General features: G+C 44.5%; 1 protein-coding gene across 3 annotated transcripts; it reads left to right on the forward strand.

The window, feature by feature from the left end:
- Positions 1-794: 794 nt before the first annotated feature.
- On the forward strand, positions 795-22,319 carry LOC6633301 (uncharacterized). Of its 3 annotated transcripts, none has more exons than XM_032440168.2 (9): positions 795-884; positions 5,228-5,470; positions 9,549-10,007; positions 10,885-11,070; positions 16,064-18,428; positions 19,708-21,097; positions 21,162-21,225; positions 21,829-21,893; positions 21,967-22,319. In XM_032440168.2, the coding sequence occupies exons 2-9, from the start codon at positions 5,294-5,296 to the stop codon at positions 21,989-21,991; spliced, it is 4,731 nt and encodes a 1,576-aa protein (XP_032296059.1). In that variant the 5' UTR covers positions 795-884; positions 5,228-5,293; the 3' UTR covers positions 21,992-22,319. The 3 variants fall into 3 exon arrangements, with proteins under 3 accessions (XP_032296059.1, XP_032296060.1, XP_032296061.1); XM_032440169.2 differs by having other exon boundaries at positions 10,906-11,070; XM_032440170.2 differs by lacking the exons at positions 795-884; positions 5,228-5,470 and adding an exon at positions 6,601-6,995.
- The last annotated feature ends 1,600 nt before the right edge of the window (positions 22,320-23,919 follow it).

A 23,919-nucleotide genomic window follows, 5' to 3' on the forward strand; every position in this document is an offset into this window, starting at 1 on the left:
CTCTGTGGAAGCTGCGCATGTTCGCCGTATTTAAACGGGGCTAAACAGTTTAAAGCAGCTGTCATCGATTAAACCAACTTGCCCGGAGCCGTAGCCGTGCCGTAGCCGTAACCGGAGCAGCAGCAGGACCACGGCTGAAACGTTACGGTAGGATAGTTTGACTACTTAGCCAGGATTTACCGGTATTGAAGTGGGCGTGTTAAGCCTGACTTTGATAGAGCCAACTGCGGGCTGAGTCGATAAGCTATGCGAGAAATACGGATATTCATTCATTCCTTAAGTAGATTCGTAAAGCTGTGAGCACATTCCAGAGCAAACTCACGACTGCATTCATCATCTATTGAAGAATGTGTATTTAGGCTTACGTACATAAGTATGCATTTATCAACTCTGATGCCAAAAGCAACAAAAGTTTTTTTTAAATACCGCCTTACTCTGCGATTCTCATAAATTCATTTAGCTCGTGCATGTTTCCATGCTGTGTGATTCTAAGAATTAGCTTTACCTCTTCTTGCACGGTCGCATTAGATAATTCTCTTGCACGCTCGCTCTTTCGCTCTCTCTCTCTCTCTCTTTCTCTCACTCATACGTTTATTTCACTGTCTCCCTCTCTCTCTCTCTCTCTCTCTCTCTCGCCTCCTTCTCGCCTTTCTCATGACTTTCAATCTGTCTCCTTCTCGCTGTGTTGCTTTTCTCTGCCTTTCTCTTTCTCCCTCTCTGTACTTATCTCTTTTTCTGTCTAATTTTTTTTGTCTCTGTTTTTACTTAAACTCTGCTCTTTATTTTTTTTTCAGTGACTTTTATACATATTTATAAGAAAGCCTGTCTCGCCTCCACGAATAGATGGCAATAAAAAAGTCGCCAGCGTCTATGTGAATTTTCGGGTGAGTACATACTTACACATATAGATTTATAAATAAATATAAAGATTATGTGCCAAGACAAGCAGAGCGGGATGTGGGTTATCTTGTAGCATAAATATATGCTTATCTGACTAATTGCGTTTATATTTGGGATCCATAGATTCATGAAATATATTTACATTTATGTAGCCTCCATATTTCGTTCCAAGTGTTAGTATATTCATGAGTGTATTCATGAGTGTGTTCTTATACAGCTTTATGTTTGTGCATAAAGTTGCCATATATTTATTTATTTATTTATACACGGCGACACAAATACACAGATACGCGAACTGACACACACACATTGGCATAAACTAAATCTGCAGCGAAGTTGACAAGTTTATCATTTAACTACATCAATATTGGGGAGGGGTGCGGCGGCAGCAAGTGTGTGTGTGTGTGTGTGTGTGTGTGTGTGTGTGTGTGTGTGTGTGTGTGTGTGTGTGTGTGTGTGTGTGTGTGTGTGCTCGCCATGGCAAGCTAAACGGCAATGCCAGATGCTGTTACGAGCTTGAATGGCGAAGCTTGGGCCCAGGTGCCAGCGACTAAATTGCCAAACACCTCTATAAATACAATGCCAAACGCACACACACCTGTATACATATTTGCTATGTATAAATCAAGGTTAGAGCTGCGATTATTTAGTTAGTTGTGTCGATTCAATATTGGAAATGAAAGCAGTTTAACCAAATGTCAATCAAAAAAGCACCTCAATTAGGTGCAGGTAGGGAACGCAGGACGTGGGACGTGGGACGTAGGACGTAGGACGTAGGACGTAGGACGTAGGACGTAGGACGTAGGACGTAGGACGTAGGACGTAGGACGTGGGACGTAGGACGTAGGACGTGGGACATAGGACGTAGGACGTAGGACGTAGGACGTAGGACGTGGGACGTAGGACGTGGGACATAGGACGTAGGACGTAGGACGTAGGACGTAGGACGTAGGACGTAGGACGTAGGACGTAGGACGTCGGACGTAGGACGTGATCACCTTGCTGCTCAACAATAGATGTACTTATGTACACATATTTGAGAACAATGCAATGGACTATTCTCTAGGCGGAAGAGTTCTCTAGGCAGTTCTTGGGCTTCTTCTTCGCCTGCTCTACACTGTTTCTGATATTTATGGAACTTGCAGGACTTTAATATGGCAAACTGCAAAAAGTGAAATATTCGACATCTGTATACACTATACCATAGCCCATTAATCAGGTTTATATATATATATATATATACATAGATCAGGCTTATTACATATACAAATAAGGGTTCTGGCAATGATTTCTTCTGCCTCCACAAAACCAATATACACTCTCCAAGCAATAGATTTTTTGTTGCTGCTTACGTAAGATTGTCGTGTTTGCTGGAGTTTGGCATTCAATTCGATTTGTAGCATATTCACGAATAAAATGAATAAATATGCTCGCATGCCCCAAAAAGTATGCAAGCAAATCGATGCATGCGAGCCATGCCGAAAATGTGCCCGAGGCAAAAGCTTTTTGCTCGCATTGAAGTTGAACAACAACAACAACAACAGAAAACTGCAAAATAAAAATGTTTTTGAGCAAATGTTTTATTATGTTTTGCGCTGCCAACCGAGTGAATGGGGTATATTAGTTGATTGCCATTGAATAATTAAAGAGTTATTGTACTTTCAAAATTGGGCTAAAATTACAAGACAAACATTTATTTATATGATCTTTTGGCTTTGGCCAGTTTAAGTACACCCAGTTGACCCATTTGCGCCGCGTGTACAGGGTATCGCAAGGCACTTTTCCAACTGTTTTGAGGTCGGCAAAGTGCAGTTGAGAGCATTCGACTGAAAAGATTTTGTTTCTCTCGCATTACTGCAGTCAACTGCAATAATGATATGTGCCAGTGTGTTTGCATACCCTGTGCCATTTGAAAGTGGGTCGATTGGTGGCCAAAGAAGGCATCAGCCACATTTGCATGAGCCCAATGACGAGCCGAGACGAGCTGATCCATCTGTTGGTCTGGCTGTCTATCTTCGAGTATTTCCCATATGCAAGCAAGAGGCCATATCAAAGGCTTAAGATCTTGCGATAGGGGCATTTGTTTGGCCTAAGCAAAGCTCTAGTTATTGTCACGCTGTTTACAGGGTAACTGGCAGTCGTGCTATCACCGTTAAGCTAGAATATCAACCAATTTCCAGTTACGCTTCACAGTTTGTGGCACAGTTAACTGTGTCGATTCGAACGAGTATTCAATTTGCGGCAATGACGTCATGCCTGCCACAGAATGTTGCATCCAAGTGCGACCAACCCTGTTTACTTAGCATACATCATACATCCTTGTGATTGACCGCAATTCGTCATCAGATTTTAATGAAACAACTTTTGCCAGCTTCAATTCCACAACATGTCCTGTCACATTGCTGCAGCGAAAAGTTGTGAAAGTAAGCTGGGAAAGGCTTTCACCTGGCTACCTGAGTAGATATGGCCAGGTGCATCTGTCGCAAACTACGCATGCGAGCGTTTAATTTGCAAATATATATATTCGTGTATAGACGGAACGGCATTATAATGCGTCTCTTGACTCTTGCATATACTCTCGTACAAGCACAACGAGTCGATAAATTCCTTTATCGATATATATCGATCAAATGGGATTTTGAGACCTGGTTCTTTAAGCTCAAATGAAACGACTACTAGATATGTAGGTTCACGTTTAGAGATGCAATCTGTTGCTACTCTTCCACTCCCAATCTGGATTTTATGAATCCTTTTATCGATATGTTATCCCAACTCCAAAATATCGATCCAAATCGATGTTGAGTGCTTTACTGAAAAGTGAGTTATGTAGGTGCTCGTTTAGAGATGCAGCCTTGTGCAATCTTTTGCTACTTTTCCCCGCCCAATCGCCCATTTAATTGGTTTACTAACACCTCAAGATGCCATATATGAGCATAGGAAACTTTACAAGGAATGGACATCTCATAGAGTATAGATACTCTAGATCAGCATCAATAGACGAGTTCATACCAAGCTAACTATATAATTTAGCTGATTTATGATCCCTTCAAGATGTATATATTTGTTACTCAACACTGGTAGACCTCTTTCAGGACTTCAGCTATATATATGATGAGAAGTTGAGGCTTGGATCGATCTGTTTCTAAGCAAATCAGTTTAGCATTAACTAAGAGTCAGCCGGATCGAGCTTCTATATGGTATACCTCTCATCGAAGTACTCGATACCTATTCGATACCTCGATTTTCGCCCAGTTGGACTTAATCCGAGCTCATCACATAGTTCCCATTGCATGCGTAATATAGTTAATTATATAAAATATATGGCTAATTAATTGGTTTGCGTATAATCAATGAAAACTTTGATTTCTTTTCTGAAAATTGAATTGCAAATTTTCTTTAATTGCGCACTGATTAAATATTGATAAAAGGACAACAAATATGCTTTGTTGTGGGCCCTGGCTCTTATTGCAATTATTATTGTTTGTTGTTATTGTTGTTGTTGTCGCTGTTGATATTTCATTTCAGCCAGTTCAACGAACTGCAGACACGAATTGTCTGGCAATTTGCTAGTTACGGTTATTACGCCAATAATTTCTTGCTATTCCCAGCAATGTGGACTACGTTTTTTTTTTTTATTTCGTAATACTTGTATACATGTTTTGTTTTTGTTTCTGCAAAGTTATTCGCCAGTGATTGATAGCATGTATTTAAGTTATTGTTGTTGTGCTAATACCCTGTAACTAGAGCGGCCGGAATGGGTACTCCCGTTCAGTCTCTCTGAAATCTAAGTTGCCTTTGGATCTAAGTACGAGAAATACATACAGTGCTTTCTAAAGTTCCAATTGGAAAGCGGTTCGTGTCTTCTGCGTTCCTGCCCCGAGCTGAGAGAAGCATGGGCAGCTCTCCATCTGGAACATAGCTCCTTCTATTGCCGCTGCTGCTCGTCATCAAATCAGCAACAGTATTTCTATATCAAATATCATAGCATACTTATGAGCGCTAAAAAACATGAGAGGAAATTGCATTGCAGGTGTAGCCTGGAACAAGGAGAAGTGCAAATTTCATTAAGATCGGACTTTAAGCACCGAAGTTATTGAAGAATGCAGAACAAGAGTGTGTGTGATGTGATCCCTCGCTGCTGATTACAGGGTATTTTCTTGTTTATTTAAGCTACAGGGTGTGCACAACTTAGGCTTGTGTTTTTTTGTATTTGTTGTTGCCTGCGGCAATTATGAAAAGCCAAGAAAAGGAAGCGTGCCAATAGCCGTCTAATGTGTTTCCTTCTCCCTCCCTCTCTCTCTCTCTCTCTCTTACGGAACGCCTGCAGAAGAAGGAAGACGGCAAATTGTGTCTATGTGCATGTGTGATTCCTAGTTGTGCATGCTGAACCGGGATGGATGCGCGCCGACAGAAGCGACTTGGCCCAGCGCCAATTGCATCGTTCGAAAAGTCATTTGAGGACAATACCACGATGGCAACAACAGCAACAACAACAGCAACAACAGCAACAACAGCAACAACAACAACAACAGCAACAACAACAGCAACACAGCAGCAACAGCGAATTGCGGTAAGTTTCACATACACGCACATATGCACTTATACACACACACACACACATATATATAATTTGTGACAGGAGACAAAAATTAATTAACCCAAACATAAAATCACCTAAAGCAACGAACTCTGTAAGCTTGCAAAGAGCTTTGCTCTAGTGGTTGGGTAAAGTGGGCGAAGAGGGGGAGGCGTGCGGCGAGTTTTATAGGCACAGCAAGCCGGGTGAATGCTCTCGGCTCTGGGTGAATGCCAAAAACATGCAAATGGCCACTTAAAAGGCAGGCGAACAAAACGCCTTTGGCCAATCAACAAAACGAAGCTTAAGCGTTGCCCACAAATATCATAACAAAAAGAAAACAACAACAACAACAACAGCAGCAGCAGCAGCAGCAGCGGCATTAAAAGCCAGCAACCAGTAAAAAGAACTTGAACAGGCACAATTGCGAAAATATTTTGACACGCGCCAAATCAAATGTGAAGTGCTCTAAATAATGTCATTTAACAATGGCCAAAGATTGAGAGCAGGAATTGGAAAGAGCTTGTAAAGCATGCATGCGCAACTGTGTGTGTGTGTGTGTGGAGCGGGGCAGCGGGGGTGGTCAGAGCAAATACAGCCAAAAAAAAAAAAAAATAAAATAAAAAAATTCAGCATGCAAAATCATCAGGAGTCTCCTGTGGAACAGCGCAGAGAAGAGAGTAAGAGAGCATGAGGGCAAGCCGAGCTTGCACAGTGCGCAGCACACATTTAGAAACACACAAACGTATTAAATATATATGCACGAGTATGTGTGCTTTGATATCGCCACATGCCAATTGATTATCAAAATGAAAGTTAAAACTTTCTACTAACTAAACTCTAACAGATTCAATTCATAAGTACACGCAAAAGCTACACTATTTGTATGCGCAGCGCTGTGACCAAAGCTTAGCCAGCTGAGCGTGCGGCGGCACTTAGTGAAGCTTTTGCTAAAACGCCTGCTGCGAAGCTTTTAGTAGCAGCAGCAGCAGCAGCAGCAACTGGCAGCTTTTTGAAATTGCTTACCCTCTGCTAGCAGCGCTGCCAGGCAATAGCCACAAACAGCATAGCATGCTTTTCGGCTGCGGCTCAGTATGACGCTGGCGCTGCGTGCGTGCAGTCTAACAGCATAAACGGAACGAACGAAACATATAGCGACAGAGTGAGAAGAGACTGAGCAAGGAGCGCGAGTGTGGAGTGTGGTGAAGCGCTGAGCGCGCGCGCTACGTACGACCAGACCAAAACGAACCAAAAAGCAAGCAACGAGCAAAAGTGAACCAACAAATTTGACTTTCCGTTTGTTTCCCTTGCGCCTCGCTGCGTCGCTGACAATTCTCATATTTTTTTGTCGGTTGCTTTTTTTTTTTTTTCGGTGGCAAGTTAAGGCAAGAGAAATTAATGAAAAATTAATAAGGACAAGTGGGGAAGCCAGGCAGCAACAATAAAACAAAAAATACAAAAAAGCAACACACACTAAGGCACAGGGCCACAGAGCAATAACGGCAAGTTTTGGCACACGGTGAGTAGCAAGACGCGCACATAACGGCAAGATGCCATGTGTATGCGCGTCTGTATGCATGTGTATGTGTGTGTACGCGAGCAAACATTAACAATAAACACAGAAACAGGAGCACGCAGATAGGCAGCGGCAGCGGCAGCGGCAGCGGCAGCGCCTCTTCGCATGCTGCGTTCTATACAATACATATACACAAACGTACATTTGTGTTTGTGTGCTATGTGTGCTGCTGCTTCTTATTAAAAATTATAATTGTAATTAATATGTTGAGGCATTTGTGAACGCGCAACTTCCAGCAGTTAACAGTATGCAATACCACAAAATATTACGGTTGCTCTTTTTTGACTGGCCCCATTTGCGTTTTATTCCTTTTGCTTTAATTTTTTTTTTTTTTCTTATCTGCTTTTTCAAATTGTTGGTGTCCCTTTCGGTACACCACAAAATATAACCGAAATAACGGCGAACCATAACAATTGGAAGAATACCGTTACCAAGCCGGCTCTCTTGTTTATTCGAATTAATTACAATTTTTATGTATGCGCCACGGCATGCGGCGGCTTTCAATGAGCGCACAAGGCGTGTGGGGAGAGTGACTGAGACTGAGACTGAGTCTGAAACAGAGACTGAGACGGAGACACGAGAGCGAGCGGGTGAGTGACTCGCATTGAATGAGTGAGACTGGGTGAGTGAGAGCGCAATAGTGAGCGCTAGCTAGCACGTGAAAAGCATTGCATAGTTTCTTTTATTTTTTTTTATATATTTTTTCCAGCATCAGTTTTAAATTAAATTTGTTGATGTGTGCGTGTGCACGTGTGTGTGTGCGTGTGTGTGTGTTTGGCATGTCCAAGGTTTATGCTGCGCCTCCGCAACACACACGCCCACACACAGACAATAAACGCATGCTTTTCGCCCTTAGCACCCGCCCCAGCCCTCCATCCACCCCCACCGCTAGGCTCTGGCAGCGTCAGTCGCAAGCTTTCAAGCGCAATGTGTCAATCAGCGCATTCGAGTGACAAACGCGAACGCTGCATGTGTCCATGTGTGTGTGTGTGTGTGGGTGGGTGTAAGGACTTCTCCTTGAACGCATCTAATGCGGCTGCATATGCATTTATGAGAGTGTACTGTTGAATGGCATGGGCGGGGTAGGGGGTGTGCACTCAACATGCCTGTTTGCTGCTCCACTAAACTATTGCGTGAATGTGCGGCTAGGTTTTGAGGCGGGCGTCAGGAGGAGGAGGAGGTTTTCCAGCTGCGCTTGTTCTAAGTTAAAATTGGATAATTGCATTGACATTGCGTTTAGGGCTGGGCCACAATGGATGCGTGTCTGTCTGTGTCTGTGTGTGTGTGTGTTGGGCTGAGCTTAACTGAAGATGAGGTTAACTTAGTGCGTAGCCCCGCACGGCACTCTGGGGGCAGCGCCAAGGTTGAGCTGTGGCAATTGAAATGCTTGAATGCGCATATTTCATGTTATTAGAATATTCATATGCAGAGCTCGCGTCCTCCATGCTCACTTTGTGCTTTAATTAAAGAACAGTGTTCAAAAGCGCACCAGAATTGAGGTTAGCTTCAAGTATAATTGCACTTCTTAGTGTTGGGCACTTCAGCAGAAGTTAATTATGTCCTTCTGACGAACGACTTATGAATGCACAAAATAATCCAAAAACTAGAAATCTATTTTCCTTGTTGTCTCTCCTCACCTCCCCCTCTTTCATTCTTTCATGACTTTATGCATTTTACGCTCAGATAGTTGTTTTATATTATGGAAACATGCGGGCTTTAATTCAGAATTGGAAGCCAAGCCTCGCTTTAACAGCAGATGTTTTCTTTCTCTTAATTATAAAGTTGAATTAAATTATCAAAAAGATTTAAGTAACTTTTTGGCGTATTTCTCTTTGTGAAGAGCGTATAGAAAGTAAAGCATATTGAATATAACAAAATGAGGGCTCGATTCGCAAGTCTTAAATAAAATGTAGAAAAAGTTATTTCTGAAAGAAACCAAAACAAAGCCAAAGCAGCCAAAAATCTGGTACAGGTCATAAAAACTCTGCTTGATTAAAAAACAGGGTATTTGCTGAGTGTAAACTTGTTACTTGTTTTTTTTTTTTTTTTTTTTTGTCAAATTCAGTTTGGAAGCCCCGCAGCATTCTAAGAAAATTCAATTATAAAACGTGCTGACATTTTTGGGCGCCAGGTGAATTCATTGGAAAAAGGTCCTGTTAGTTCGCGAATAGTGTGGGAAAGCGGACAAAGATAAAATGGACAACGAGTATCAAAGGATGATATTAATTAAAAATCACATGCTATGAAAACCATAAAGGAATTAAAGCTAATTGTGATTGGATTTTGTGAATGTCGGTCGGCGGTAGGTGGGCGCGAGGGAGAGAGGAGCATGTGACTGCTTTCATTTGCAGCAGAGGCACGAGGCAGGCAACCAGTGTTGCCAAGCGACGCATACGACTGCATGGTTTTGGTTTCAATTTGCGAACCGTATATCAGATTCATGTGTGTGCGTAATTGAAATGCATTTCTTTGAGCCAAGCTTTCTATCCATTGCAGATGATGGAACAAACGTTGCGCAAACAACAAACAACGACAACTCGCAATCCCAATCCCAATCCGAATCCCAGTACCAATGCCAACGCAACCGAAGCGCCAAGCATATCGGGTGCATTGGCCAGCAGCAGCTCCTCGTCCTCATCCTCCACGTCCACCGTCTCGTCGGCCACCTGCTCCGCCAATGCCAGCATCGTTGCCAAGCAACGTCCGCCGCCGCTCAAAACGGCAACGACCACCGTCACCACGACCCTGGTTAGCAGCAACGAGGGCGGACAGCCGCTGCCAATCGGTGCAGCTGGCGGTGCAGCGGTTGGTGCTGCTGGCGGTGCTGCCAGCTATCGCGGCACTGCTACATTGACCACGCCCTCAACGCCACGCATCGAACTGAGCCGCGCCTCCAGTTCGTCCCATCACGAGGAGGACAGTCGCGAGAGCAGTCCGGAGAACGTGTTCGAGCAGGTAAGCGTTTTGGCCAATTGTCACAGTTGCCCCGCCGGCGGCAACTAGTCCGCTTAGTGGCTAGTAGCTTGGCTTCTAGAGCAGCGTCTACACCCAGCAGCAACAACAACATCAACAACAACAACAACAACAACAACAGCAACAACAACACACAATTGACTTTGGCTAGCCGAAGCCTGAATACCCTTGCAGCTAAACGGGCATCGTCTCTGTCTCTCTCTCTCTCTCTCTCTCTCTAAGCCATAGTTGTCCGATTTGACACGGCTGCATTTCGTGCACCTGGCCAAGCTTCGAGTCCAAGCGATCTTATGACCCTATATCCGTAATACCCTCTGCAAGGGTATCAAACGTAGAGCAGCAACAGCTCAAACATGTCGGCTTTGCAGTCGCAGTCGCGGTCGCAGTCGCGGTCGCAGTCGCGGTCGCAGTTGCAGTCGACGTCGCTTTTAAAGACACATTTTATGCTAATTATTTGTACTTTGTTCTTGTTGTTTTCATTTCTATTTTACTCTCTTACTGTGTCTCTCTCTCTCTCTCTCTCTCTCTCTCTCTCTCTTTCTCTCTGTCGCTCCTTCTCGCTCCGTTTCTGCCCACACTAAACTGTGCACACACACTTACACACACACGCACACACCCAACTACCAATGCACAAATATTGGCTGTCGATTTCTTAATTTGCCTTTTCATTTTTTTTGTATTTATCTTTGCCCAAACCTCCCACCCCCCCACTCCCCCTTACCATTGCTTCTTGCCACCGCATGCTTTCTTCCATAAACTTAACTTGCAAAAATATGAAATTGTGTATGTGTGCGTGTGTGTGTGTGTGTGTGTGTGTGTGTGTGCTGGGTGGTAACTGTGTTTAACTAATGCTATGAAGGTCGGCACTGGCACCCTACAGGAAACCATTGGCCTCGGTTTTCGGGAGGAGGGGGCCTTAGAGTTGCGCAGCTCCACCGAAGAGCTCTTCTTTATGGATCCAGAGCAGAAGAAAGAGGAGCAGGAACGCCTGCAGCAACAGCAGCAGCAGCAGCAGCAACAACAACAACAACAGCAGCAGCAACAGGTAAGTGTCTTCAAGTTAGCGTCCAGATTTGGCATCGGGAGGAAAGCTAATTATGGTCATGTAAGATCGTAATTTATATTGCTTTGGTATGTCGTTTCTAGTTGATCGTATCAAGTTGTCAGCTTTATCGCAAACGATCTAAAATATCATCGCAGGATTTCGGCTTTGTTCTTCTCGCAGACGAATTGTGCATTTTCCTAATCGCATCTCTTTTATCGATTTATTGTCTTTAGTCTTGATGACAATCCTTTCAAGAATATCCCGATTTACTGTATAATGAAAGACGCTTGATCTGCATATACTTTTCTGTCTTTGGGCATTAAAACAAGATGTTGATATCGATTCTTATCGATTGCCTGGACGAGGCGAGTTATCGATTATCGATAACAAGCTCGTAGGAGAAACTACGCTCAAGTTTCAAATCTCTAGGTCTTAAAGGTTCTCAGATCGATGGGCTTATTTTCAATTTTCAGGGTATAAAAATAGAGGAACCCGCTACCTTAAGGTTTTGTGCGTCCCTGAACCGAGACTTAGGTTAACACCTTGAATTGTTTTTATTATTTAAAAACGCCCGTTCTGCTGAAAATATTGCATCTCGTGCATATTTTCATATAGAAATTGCGGGCTACATTTCAACTTTAGCCAAAATTGGCATCTACCGAAGCTATTTAAGCTGAGTCTTTCGCAAAAGTTGCTAACCTTAAGCCCAAAATATAAGGTTCATTTCTGATTTCGGTTGCGGTTCGAGCCTGCTCAACTACAGTTGTCATGAAAGGTGTATGAAGGAGCAGGGTATCTCGCAGTCGAGCACAAACTATTCCTGTTTAAATATTATCTAGTGCTCGCACTAGCGACTTCCTTCTCCAACAACAAGTTGCAGCAGGACAGTTTCAGGTTTGCCAGATTTTAAAAGAGAACCAGAAACGCGAACGAGAAAAAATGACAGAAAAGAAATTGAAATACTTAGCATGGCATTGATGTGTCCAAAGAATGCCAGCAACAGCAGCAACGGCAGCGCCGGAAACGAACTTAAATTAATAATTTAAAATTACAAGCCAGGGAAAGTGCAACAGCTAACGGAAGTCACAAAAGTGGGTGGCCATGGGCGGACAATTGACTGACAGCTGACAACTCCTGGCTAGAGTAGCTGGCAAGCACCTGACCGAACTGACTGTAACGACTGCAATCTGAACAGGCAGCAGCGAGCGAAGGGCAAACTTTCAAAATATCAGTAGCCAAGTGCAGCCACGACAACAACAGCGGCAATAACAGCGGCACGCACGACGCGCAAATGCCCTATAACCAGATCTTAAATGTATTAAATTAATTTCTTGAATGAGTCTATTTGAGTATACCTATCACACAGATGAGTACTCAATAGTACTTACATCCGAAATGCTAGGAGCGTCCTTGAGTATTCGTCTGTTGAACAAATATTTAGTACTCAGTGTTACATTTATGAGTATCCTTGAGTATACCTTTCACACAACTCAGTACTCAGTTGTACTTACATCCAAAATTATAGGAGTATCTTTTAGTAAGCGTCTGTTGAATGTAGTATGTTGTACTCAGTGTTACTCTTATGAGTATTTTGAGTATAGCTATCAAACAAATGAGTACTCAGTACAAATGTCTAGTACTCAATGATACATTTATGAGTATCCTTGAGTATACCTATTAGGCCAATTAGTACTCAGTAGTACTTACATCCAAAATGTTCGAAGTATCTTTGAGTATGCGTCTGTTAAACAAATATCTAGTACTCAGTGTTACATTAACGAGTATTTTGACTGTACTTAAGTATGGGTATATTTTTCACATGAGTAATAAACTGGCAATGCCCAAGCTAATATGAGTAGCTTACGGTAAGCGAATCTCAAGCAAATGGTTAGGACTGATATATAAGTTCCAAATCAATGTGAGTAGCTGTGAGTAAGTTAGTGAGTAGTATTTTGTACGATACATAAAAAGTGTACGGTATAAAAAAAAAAAAACGAATTAAAATAGGAAATAAAAAAAAGTGTTGTAATTGGCGAAATGTGCAAATGTTGCCTAGCGATAACTTTTTAAACAACTCCAATTAACAGTCGTAGCTGCTGCATTTAATATAAAAAAAAAAATTGTACACAGCCTTCAAATAGAGAATGTGAGTTAGAACTCTGCAGGCAGACAAAACATTATTGTACCGAGCGGAAAACGGAGAGCGGTCAAATGAAGGCAAGTCCATTAATTGAAATTGCAGTAAAGGGGCAGCCCTGGCACCATCCGCTGCTGCTGCTGCCGTGCTTCTTGTTGGGGCAAAAGTTCGTGTGAAAATAATCAAAACAAAATGTTGCGCCAACTGCCACAGCCGTTCCGAGAAAAACTTATTAATAAAGCTGCCACCAGAAGTTATCTATACCCATCCACATCTACCCATCTGCCGACCTCTTACACCAGAAGCTTTGCTATGCATCGCCAAGTTTTCAATTTGTCAGGATCCACTATTCAAAAGTACTTTAGAAGTTTAATATAGCGAATCAACTAAACTTCGCTTTATAAAAAAACTTGGCACGAAATAGGGACAATTGAAAAGCTAGTTGAGATGATTATATTAATGATTTTTCCAGTTGGGAAAAGAAAGAAAGTCAATAAGTTGCCGTGCATTAAAAAGTTTCGCAAAGTATAAATTCCTTTAAATTAAATAACGTTAAATGATTGGTTATAAGGAAGATTCAATCTGTGCCAAAATACAATATGAAAGAGATGAGGACACTCTACCGAAGGCGAAGTTCTTCTTAATGACAATGACAATGACAATGACAATGACAATGACAATGACATGACAATGACAATGACAATGACAATGACAATGACAATGACAATGACAATGACAATGACAATGACAATGACAATGACAATGACAATGACAATGACAATGACAATGACAATGAAATGACAATGACAATGACAATGACAATGACAATGACAATGACAATGACAATGACAATGACAATGACAATGACAATGACAATGACAATGACAATGCAATGACAATGACAATGACAATGACAATGACAATGACAATGACAATGACAATGACAATGACAATGACAATGACAATGACAATGACAATGACAATGACAATGACATGACAATGACAATGACAATGACAATGACAATGACAATGACAATGACAATGACAATGACAATGACAATGACAATGACAATGACAATGACAATGACAATGACAATGACAATGACAATGACAATGACAATGACAATGACAATGACAATGATAATGACAATGACAATGATGATAGTGACAGTGATAGTCAGAGCAATAATATTGATGATATTGATTATACCAATAGAAATAGTTAACAGCATCTAATCCTGCGGCACAGAGACCACAAAGCAGAAAACTTTTGACCTGACCGCTCTTTGCCAGGTTAATTAAATTCTTGTCGGCAACAGATACGCTAACTACGGGCTCGTAGCGACTTGATGGATTAGCAAGTGGCTGGAAATTAATTTTTTTCAAAGCACGCCAGCCACAGCAAAGCGCAAAACGGACAGCCTTGACCAGCTCGACGTTGTTCACAACTTTTGCAAAATAGTCTATGGTTGGGAGGCCACGCGAAACTCGAATTTATTGGCCATGCCAAAGCCATTATGGCTTGTTTAAAGCTAACATTTGCGCATTGCAATGCATATTCAATGCATTGATTGCAATAACCAATGACATCTGATTCGCTAAAAACATTATAAATTCGTTCGTTAGTGGCTCGTTAGTTTCAATGTCAATCAGTTGCGAACTTTGATGAGTGGCTAAAAACATTGTGGGCTGTGTAGCCCCGCCCACGCATAAACCAATTCTGCAACTTTTTCTGCTCTAATTAAATATTAACATTCGAATCGTATAACTGCAGCTGACATTTCACCCAACTGTGAACCGCCAATTTTTGACGCAGTTACTAATTCATTTATACAACATTGGGTCACATTGTTTTTGTTTCTGTATCTACTTTTTTTACCACATTTCGAACAGCTCTTTCGAGTGCTTTGCATGTTTTGAATTCCCATCGAGTTCACTATTCTAACAATTATATCAGCCTGCTTGCATGTTTTTTTTTATGGCCCTCTTCTCTCTCTCTCTCAGCTCTCTATTTCTCTCTCTCTCTCTCTCTCTCCCCTTTCTCTCTGTATCTCTCTCTGTCACACTTTCGCTTTGACTGTCGCAGTGCAATTGACATGCGATTGAATGAAAATCTGAGATTGTGTTTTGGGTGCTCCGTTTTTTTTCTTGTTATACCCTGCAATCGATGCAGTCATGTCCGTCCGACTATAGAAGCACGAAAGTCAAGTTATCGATAACGCGAGATAAAAATACCCAACGCTTAGACAAAATGTTGCGAAAGTTATTTAGGAGTAAAACTGTTGGAAATGTTGAGAGAGAAAGCTGCGTATACATAAAATATATATAGGGTATCTTTTAGTTGCTCAGTTTCGACTAGAGCGAAACTCTTGTGTGTAGGGTATCTTTAAGTCGAGCAGTTTCGACTAGAGTGCACCTTCAGAGCTTTCAGCTGGCCAATGTGTTCCTTTGTGTATATATCAAATATATATAGGGTATCTTTTAGTTGGTCAGTTTCGACTAAAGCGCAACTCTTCAGGCTTTTCCATATTGCCTTTATTATATATATAATGTTTATAATGTGTGCAGGGTATCTTTAAGTCGAGCAGTTTCGACTAGAGCGCATCTCTTTAGGGCTTTCAGATGGCCAATGTGTGCGTTTGTGTATATATCTAATATATATAGGGTATCGTTTAGTCGGGCTGCTTCGACTAGAGCGCATCTCTTCAGACCTTTGTGTGCGTTGTCCTCCTGAACGTCGCCTCAAGCGACAATAAACCCGGTCGAGCTGTCGTCTGGCTTGTTAAACATTGACTGATGACTCTTCCTTCTTCCTTCTTCTGTTTCGCCTTTTGGATTCTGCTTGTTGGCCGACAGGCGAAGCGCACGTCGCCGCACATCTTCAAGTTCGACGAGCACCAGAGCTATCTGCAACAGCATCAGCGCAAGGACTCGGCCAGCTCCGAGGTGGCCGCCCTGCTGTGCATCTCCGGCCGCACCAGTCGCATCTCGAGCGTGGGCAGCCAGGGCTCGGCCGTCAGCCGCCTGTCGGCGGTCTCCTGCGTCTCGCGGTCACCGTCGCCGCATCGCATGCTGCTGGAGACATCCTTTTGCGGACCAAAGCCCGTTGAGGGCACGGCAGACGGCGCCGTTAGCACCGGTGGCAGCAATGCCTCAACAGCGCCCAGCTCCGCCCAGAGCCTGGGCGAGGCGACGCTGGCTGTCGAACAGCTGCTGCTGGCACGCACCAGGCATGATCCCACCCAGGCGGTGCTGGCCGAGGGCATACAGCTGCAGCCGCCCAGCACAGCGGCACGCCGCAACAAGCCCACCAGCCTGGCCAATGGCAATGACAGCATGCCCAGCACCAGCACCAGCACCAACTCAGCCAGGCCCAGCGCCGGCGTCGGAGTCGGCGGTGTCATGGGCGCCCAACGGCGCAGCACCAAGAGTCCCGGCCAGATGGTCGTGGGCAAGACGGCAAGCGGCACCGAATACATACGCATCAATTTGCGTCCGGATCACATGTACAGCGACAAGGGCATTGCGGCTAACGAGCGCGTCGTGGAGGCGCCCAATCAGCTGGCGCCCGTCTATTCGAAGAGCTCGCAGTCGCAGTCGAAGCCCGCCTCGCTAAGCCTACAGGGCAGCGGGCTGGACGAGCATCGTCTAACGCCAACGGCCAGTCCGAAGCCGTCGCGGCATGTAATGCGCCTGACCAGTCGCTCACCCTCGCCGGCGGCGCCCGGCTTGGCCTCAGTCTCCCGGAAGAGTTCGTTTAGCTCGCTATTCCGGCTCGGCAAGGACTCGCCGGATTCGCCGCGTGAGGCCAGCCGTTCGCGCAGCAAGAGCAAAGAACGTCCATCGACAGCGATGGCCCTGACCCACGGCCCCAGCGCCGGCGCCGGCGCCGGACCCGGCACCGGCTCGCAGAATGTGACGCCCAGCAAACAGAAATCGGTGCTGGCCATTTTTAAGCCGGGCAAACGGGGCAGTAGCGCCGGCACCGATGCCACCAAAAGCTCCAAGAGCTCCTCGCCCATCGATTGTGCTGAACCGCCGCCACCGCCGCCGCCAGCGCCCGGCTCCGGCTCCGGCGGACGCAATCGCACGCCAGCCGGATCACGGCCCAACAGCCGGCTAAGGTACTATGATGAGCCCGTCGAGGGCTACATACACATACCGCTGCATACGCCGCCCGAGGAGCGGGAGGCACGCACTCTACTCCAGGGCATACAGCAGCTGGTGGCGCCATCGCCGCCGCCCATGGAACGGCCGAGAATCCTTGGTGCCGTCACATCAGCCACCATGCCGGCACCAGCTGGTGCCGGTGCGCCCATCACGGCCAGCCAGCTGGCCGCAGCGGCTGCTGCACTGCGTCCGGTGGGCCAGCGTAAGCCGGAGGTCGCACGGCCACGCGCCGATCTGGACGCGATACAAACGCTGCCATCGCAGGAGGAACTGGAAGCCAGAGAGACGCTGCACTCGGTCAGCGCCGTGTTGAGCGCACGAGCGGCCAATCTGGGCCAGGTTGCGGAGCACAGAGCCGGAAATGGTGTGCGCGAAAATGGACTGGCTGAAATGCAGCGGCTGCCCTCGGTGGACAGCACGCAGAGCGCCTGCGAGCCGCGTCTGGTGCAGACGGTGGCCACCGTCAATGCGCCCACGGAGGATGCCGCCGCCGCCAAGGAGCGGCGGCGTCTGCTGTTCGCAACGAGGCTCGGCTCCGGCAGCCAGGAGCAGCTCTTCTCCACACAGTTCAGCATCTCGAAGACGGAGAGCCAGTCCAGCCAGCTGTCCGAGCAGGTGCAGCCGCCCGACTCCGGCTCGACGGCCTCCGATTGCACCACGGACGGACTGCAGCGCCAGGGCACCGTCATCCGGCGCACGGATGCCACAGCCCAGCCGACGGCGCCCTCCAGCTCCGAGGAGGAGCAGCCGCCCGCTGCCATTGTTGTCAGCGCCGCCGTTGTCATGCGCTCCAAGCACAAGTCCTGCTCCAACTCCGAGGAGGAAGCAGCTCCAGCAACAACAACAACAACTCCGACTCCGACTCCGACTCCGATTGCACCAGCTGCTGCCCCGGCCGCCGATGTGCGACATTCACGCTACCTCGAAAGCTTCGATGTGCGCAAAAAGTATCACGAGAACGTGACTGAGAACGTGACTGGGAACGTGACCGGAAGTGTGACGGGAACTGTGCCGCGCAAACCCAAGCGACAGAGCGTGCCGGAAGCGAAGCGTAAGTACATGTACTCAACCTCTCATTCATGCATGCAAAACAATTCCGCCCGTCTGGGTGAAAACAGGGCGGAATTATGTGAAACACGAAGTTCACGAAGTGAAAACGAGCTAATGCGAGACACCTAAGGAATATAGCTTGAGGGCGTGGCAAGTCGGGCGAGTTCTTTATATAATCCAACAACTTTGAGCACATTTTCTATGCAAGACTCGTCGCCAAAGATCGCTAAGAAATCTGAAAATTCGATGACTCTTTGAGAGAGTCTCATGAGAAAGTTAGGCTGGAAAATATGGAAAACATAAACAAATAGCGAGTATATTCCAAGCTTTATTGCTGAAAGCCAATACGCTCGTTTTCAGCTTCTGAACAGAGTATAATTATGCGCATTTTTACAAATAAGGAGGCATTTATTGAAATTCAATTTCCCACAAATTCATGAATATTTATTTTTAATTAATTCGCTTCAATAATTATAATTTGTGGGTAAAACGAATGCATTAAATGATTTTTAAAATAAGGCAAGCAGCTACTCAGACTTGGTAGAGTCAGCCCACGTTTCACAATTATGCGTGAAACATGCGTGAATTAAAAGTTGTTCAGTGAAATATGCTCGAATTAAGAGACGATTGGATTAAGACCCCAAACTATCGGGCTTCACTCGGCTGAACGAGCTTGATTTATTTGTTTGAAGACTTCAATTTTCGATCCACCTCTCGACCGTGAAAGTGAATTTGCTAAAAATTAAACCTACTACTAAGTCGTGCAAAAATTTAGGTTAGGAAATTAATTTATATTAGTTTATTTGTATTCTATAAAATATTAAGTAAATTTCGCGTCGATTCCAATAATTACGTCAGTTTCCTGCAACGATTTTTCACGCATTTTTCACGCCTATGCGTGGAATTTCTTCAAAGCCAGCTGTGCATCGATTCCAAATGAAGAATATTTATTGATCAAGCTGTGGAAATTAAAAAAGAAATAACATACAAATCAAAGAACTGTTTGTAAATTCGGAATACACTTGGAAAGTGAATTCAGCAGGCTTTGAATTTGAAGAACTTTCGTTAAAGTCAAATCATAATCATTTTTGAGGCATTCTCGCAGTGAACGAACGCTGTGCATTGTATTTTCCTTTGGAACTCAGAGATCAAATTTATTTTATAATTTTTTTTCCGTCAGTCGAAACAGCGCAGAATTATACGATTGAACAGATTGTAGCGAGCCATGTCTTATATCCGGGTGCTGTCTAACTCCGAGTCTCCGTATTCCAATTTTCTAGCAAGCGCCGCCGCATTGCCAGAGCCAGAGCCGGAACCAGAGCCGGAGCTGAAGACGGAACCGAAGCCGGAGCTAAAGCCTGAGCTGGAGATGAAGCCCGAGCCGCGGGAGCTGTACGAGCTGGAGGCCTTGTCGCCACCGCCGCCCGGCGAACACTCGGAGCGGCATTCGACGGACGAGCACGAGCCGATCGAGTCGTCGGAGAGCGAACGCGACTCGGATATGGCGGGCAGCTCGTCGATGGCGACGGCGGTGCCGATGGGCGCGGATGCCAAGCGTCATCATTTTCCGCGCAACGTGTGCGTGATCGAGGAGCACGAGAGCACCGGCCTGGTCTCGCAGGAGTCCTTCGACGACGAGCTGCCGTATGTGCCAACCACGCTGCCCGAGGAGCGGGCCCAGGGCGTGCCGCTAATCCCGATGAAGGAGCGCGCCAACATGGAGCTCAAAACCTGTCCCGTTGATCGACCGCGCTCGACCACACCGCTGAATCCCTCCCATTTGGAGGAGTACTGCACGGGCATTATGACGCCACAGGAGCCGCCGCATGCTGGCCACGAGCTGGATCCGGGCTATGCCGGGCCCGTGCGCGGCGAGAAGCTGCGTATTAGCCTGCCGCGCAAGGACACGGCCGTCAAGGACAAGGCACAAAGCACAAAGTCACCGCGCCGCATCTCAAATGCCAGCGGCAAGTCCTGGTTCGAGTTCGCCGAGGAGGGTCTGCGCGCCAATCACAATCTGGAGCGCAAGGATTCCAACAAACAGCTGCTCCCGGCCACACCACCTGCCCAGGGCCAGGGCCAGTGCCAGAGCCAGAGCCAAGCGCCTAGCATGCCCGCCAGTCTGGAGGAGCCCAAGCCAAAGGCATCGACACAGCGCAAGCTCTCCGGCCACTGGATTGACTTTGAGAACATACCCGAGAAACGTAAGACGGCCAAGCGCATCACCACGCTGCCCAAGGAGACAATAACCACCACAACCACAACGGCCATAACGAGCGCATCCTCGGCCTCCGGCTGTGCCAGCGCACATCGCAGCTCGTCCGGCCATCCGCATGCCCATCATGGCCACGGCCATGGCCATCACCATCATCATCATCAGCAGCAGCAGCAGCAGCCGCCGCGCCAGGATGCGGCATCTGGGGACAAGCTGCACTACAATTATGTCAAGCCAGAGGACTGCCAGTGCGAGTGCCACGAGGCGGAGCGTGGCGAATCCTCAGCAGCCACAGCCACAACAACCACCAACACGGCCGACAAGGACAAGGATGTTAGCACCGGGACGGGTACGGGCACGGGCACGGGCAGCGATTCGCTGGCTTCCGTTGAGCTGCTGCAGCAGGGCGAGGATATGTTGCCGCTGCTCGAGCCCGAAGCATCCGCGGAGACCAGGTAATAGACGCACATACAAGTGGTAGGCACTTCCATTTAACATTTGCCCCAATCTCTTCCAAAGAGTCTACACGAATGAGCCGCTGCCACCGCCAGCCCGTCACGGCAGCAAGAGCACAGGTCAAAGGGTAAGTCGATGACTCGATGGGCTCAATTAGGGCGCTCGTGAGATTTGAAAACATTTGTGTACGAACTGTCCAGCGAACCAACTGCAAGACGCTCTACATGACATGTCCGCAACGTTGTCTGTTACCCCTCTCTCTCTCTCTCTTTGTCACACGAGAACAGTTGGTTGATGTGTGTTACGCGTATCGTAATATTGGGCTAAGAGAGGGGAAACAAATTTTAAACAGGACCGATATTTCACTCTCTCTCTCAAGCTGACAGATACGAAATTTACACGACTTACTAGTCACTCGTATCCACGCAAAAGCCATAAGCACATGCTGCTCTCTTCCTTTCGCTCACTCTCCACCTGCCTCATTGCTATGACACTCTTTATTGGCATACCACTCGCTCTCTCTGCTATATCACTTCTCTTTACACGCACAAAGATTGCGTTTACATCTGAACTCTCTTTGCTATATAATCCACACTTCCTCGTACGCGCACGCACACGCAATGCAAAACTCATTGATATGACACTCAAGTTGTTTTATTCTCTCTTTCACTCTTCTTATCTGCCATTCTCTCTCTCTCTATTTCTCTCTCTCTCTAATATATCCACTCAGATGGAGGAGTTTCCACGTCGCGACGCTGCATCCAGTTCCAGAAATCGCAAGTTTCCCGATAGAAAGTAAATTGGTTTTCCTCGTTCTAGTTCATTCAACTTATTTATTTTCGTACTTACCTAACTATTGCATCTTCAGGGTAGCTAAAAAATTCGTTCAATAAGCTAAAGGCCAACAAAAAAAAAAAAAAACAAAAACAAAAACAAAAAGTCCTTGGCTCGGATATCCTTAATGTATGTACCTCAAGCAGTGCGGTTGTTACAAGCAAAACAAAGTGAAACAAAAAAGAAAAAGTCGAGAAAACAGAAAAAAAAAAACAAAACAAAAGAAGAAAACCCAGAACAAATTGAACGGACATCATCGATCTTCAGATGAAACGAGTATATCCTTTCGATTCTATTAGCTAAATATATATACACTTACCTACGATTACTCGAATGCATATACAAAAAAAAAAAACAAAAACAAAAAGACAAACAAAAAAAACAAAAGTAAGCAAAATAAATGATTATACTTATATAGGATAACTTTTTGATAGCAGCAATTAACTCAATACTTAACTAATACCTAGACCGACTATGTATACACTATACATATACACGATAAGCCCCTCCCGCGCTAGACCCTAATGAATATGATTATACGGCATATACCAATTGCTTTCGGGAGTTATACGCTGGCAAATTTGATGTGATCTTGATAATGTTATGATTTATAGTCTACTTTATGTCTATATATCTATTACTATATATCTGTATCTATATCTATATCTATATATGGTATGATGATAATCGGATAACTGAAAATCTGTTGTAACTACTTATAACTGTAACTGTAACTGCAACTGTCAGATCCTAAGTATTGTGTATTGCATAGTTGTTGCCCATATTTAGCTCAGATCAAATATCTCAATTCTGTTAAAGCTCAACAGTCAAACAAGGCGGGTGGGTGTGGCACTCGCACAGCATATATGCAGCACACACACACACGTGTGTGTGTGTGTGTGTGTTGATTTATGTGTGCGTATAATACTTATTATGAAACTTTAAAACAAGTCCGAAGACTGACAACTGGTAACCTTGGTAGCATCTCTATATGTACTTTATAACCACCCACCAATGCAAAGAACTATGCCCAAACTGTACGCCTAAGCCTAGTCTATTGCTTGCATTCACTAGCAGCCTGGCAACCCTGGCAAGCCTAGCATAACTAGCTAACTAGCAGTGCAGCCCTGGCCAGCTTACGATTCAAGAATATTATGTACAATTAAATAGCCACTGCCAGCATTTTGTTGATTTTAATTTACTATTTTTATTTTTATTATTATTATTGTGCTTTTTATTTTTATTGTTTTATTTTTTATTGTTTTTTTGGCTACATTTTTGTATTCAATATTTTTTTATTGCTTATATAAAAATAAGCATCATTTTGTTTAATTTATTTATTTATTGCTTTATTATTTTTGGTCTTTTATTATTACTTTTATTTAATTTTGTTTAGTTATTTATATTCGTTTTTTTTTTTATTTTTTTTTTTTATTATTTATGTTTAGTTGTTGAGTATATTCTTATTCATATTGGACTATTTTTTTTTTTTTTTTTTTTGTTTTTGTATGATACCTATTTTTTTTTTAATGTTATTGTTGATAACATTATAATTGAACTTCGATTAACTGATGGATTGCTCATCTGTCAAATCGTAACCAGTTTTCCTTGAACACAATTCCAGCGGCGGGTTCATGCGCAGTCGACTGCGACTTATCACGTAAACCGCATGCCACGGCAGATTGTCATTAAAAAAAAAAAAACATACTTTATAAATGAAAACTAACAAATAATTAACGAAAACAAAAATCTTTAGCTAGTATTTAAATACAAAATTGATATTAGCGCAACGGACATTCATTTAATGGAAACAGAATAGGAGAAAGAAGCGAAAACGGAAACGGAAAAGAAAAGCATAATAATAATTTAGGTAAATTATACAAATACGAAATAAATACGCATACAAAAAAAAATACTACTTTAAAATGTACTAAAAACAAAAACAGTGCAAAAATGAGGAGCTTTTTTTTTGGCACTGAAATACTCA

This window comes from Drosophila virilis, chromosome X (assembly GCF_030788295.1).
Source record: "Drosophila virilis strain 15010-1051.87 chromosome X, Dvir_AGI_RSII-ME, whole genome shotgun sequence".
NCBI classification, from domain to species: domain Eukaryota; kingdom Metazoa; phylum Arthropoda; class Insecta; order Diptera; family Drosophilidae; genus Drosophila; species Drosophila virilis.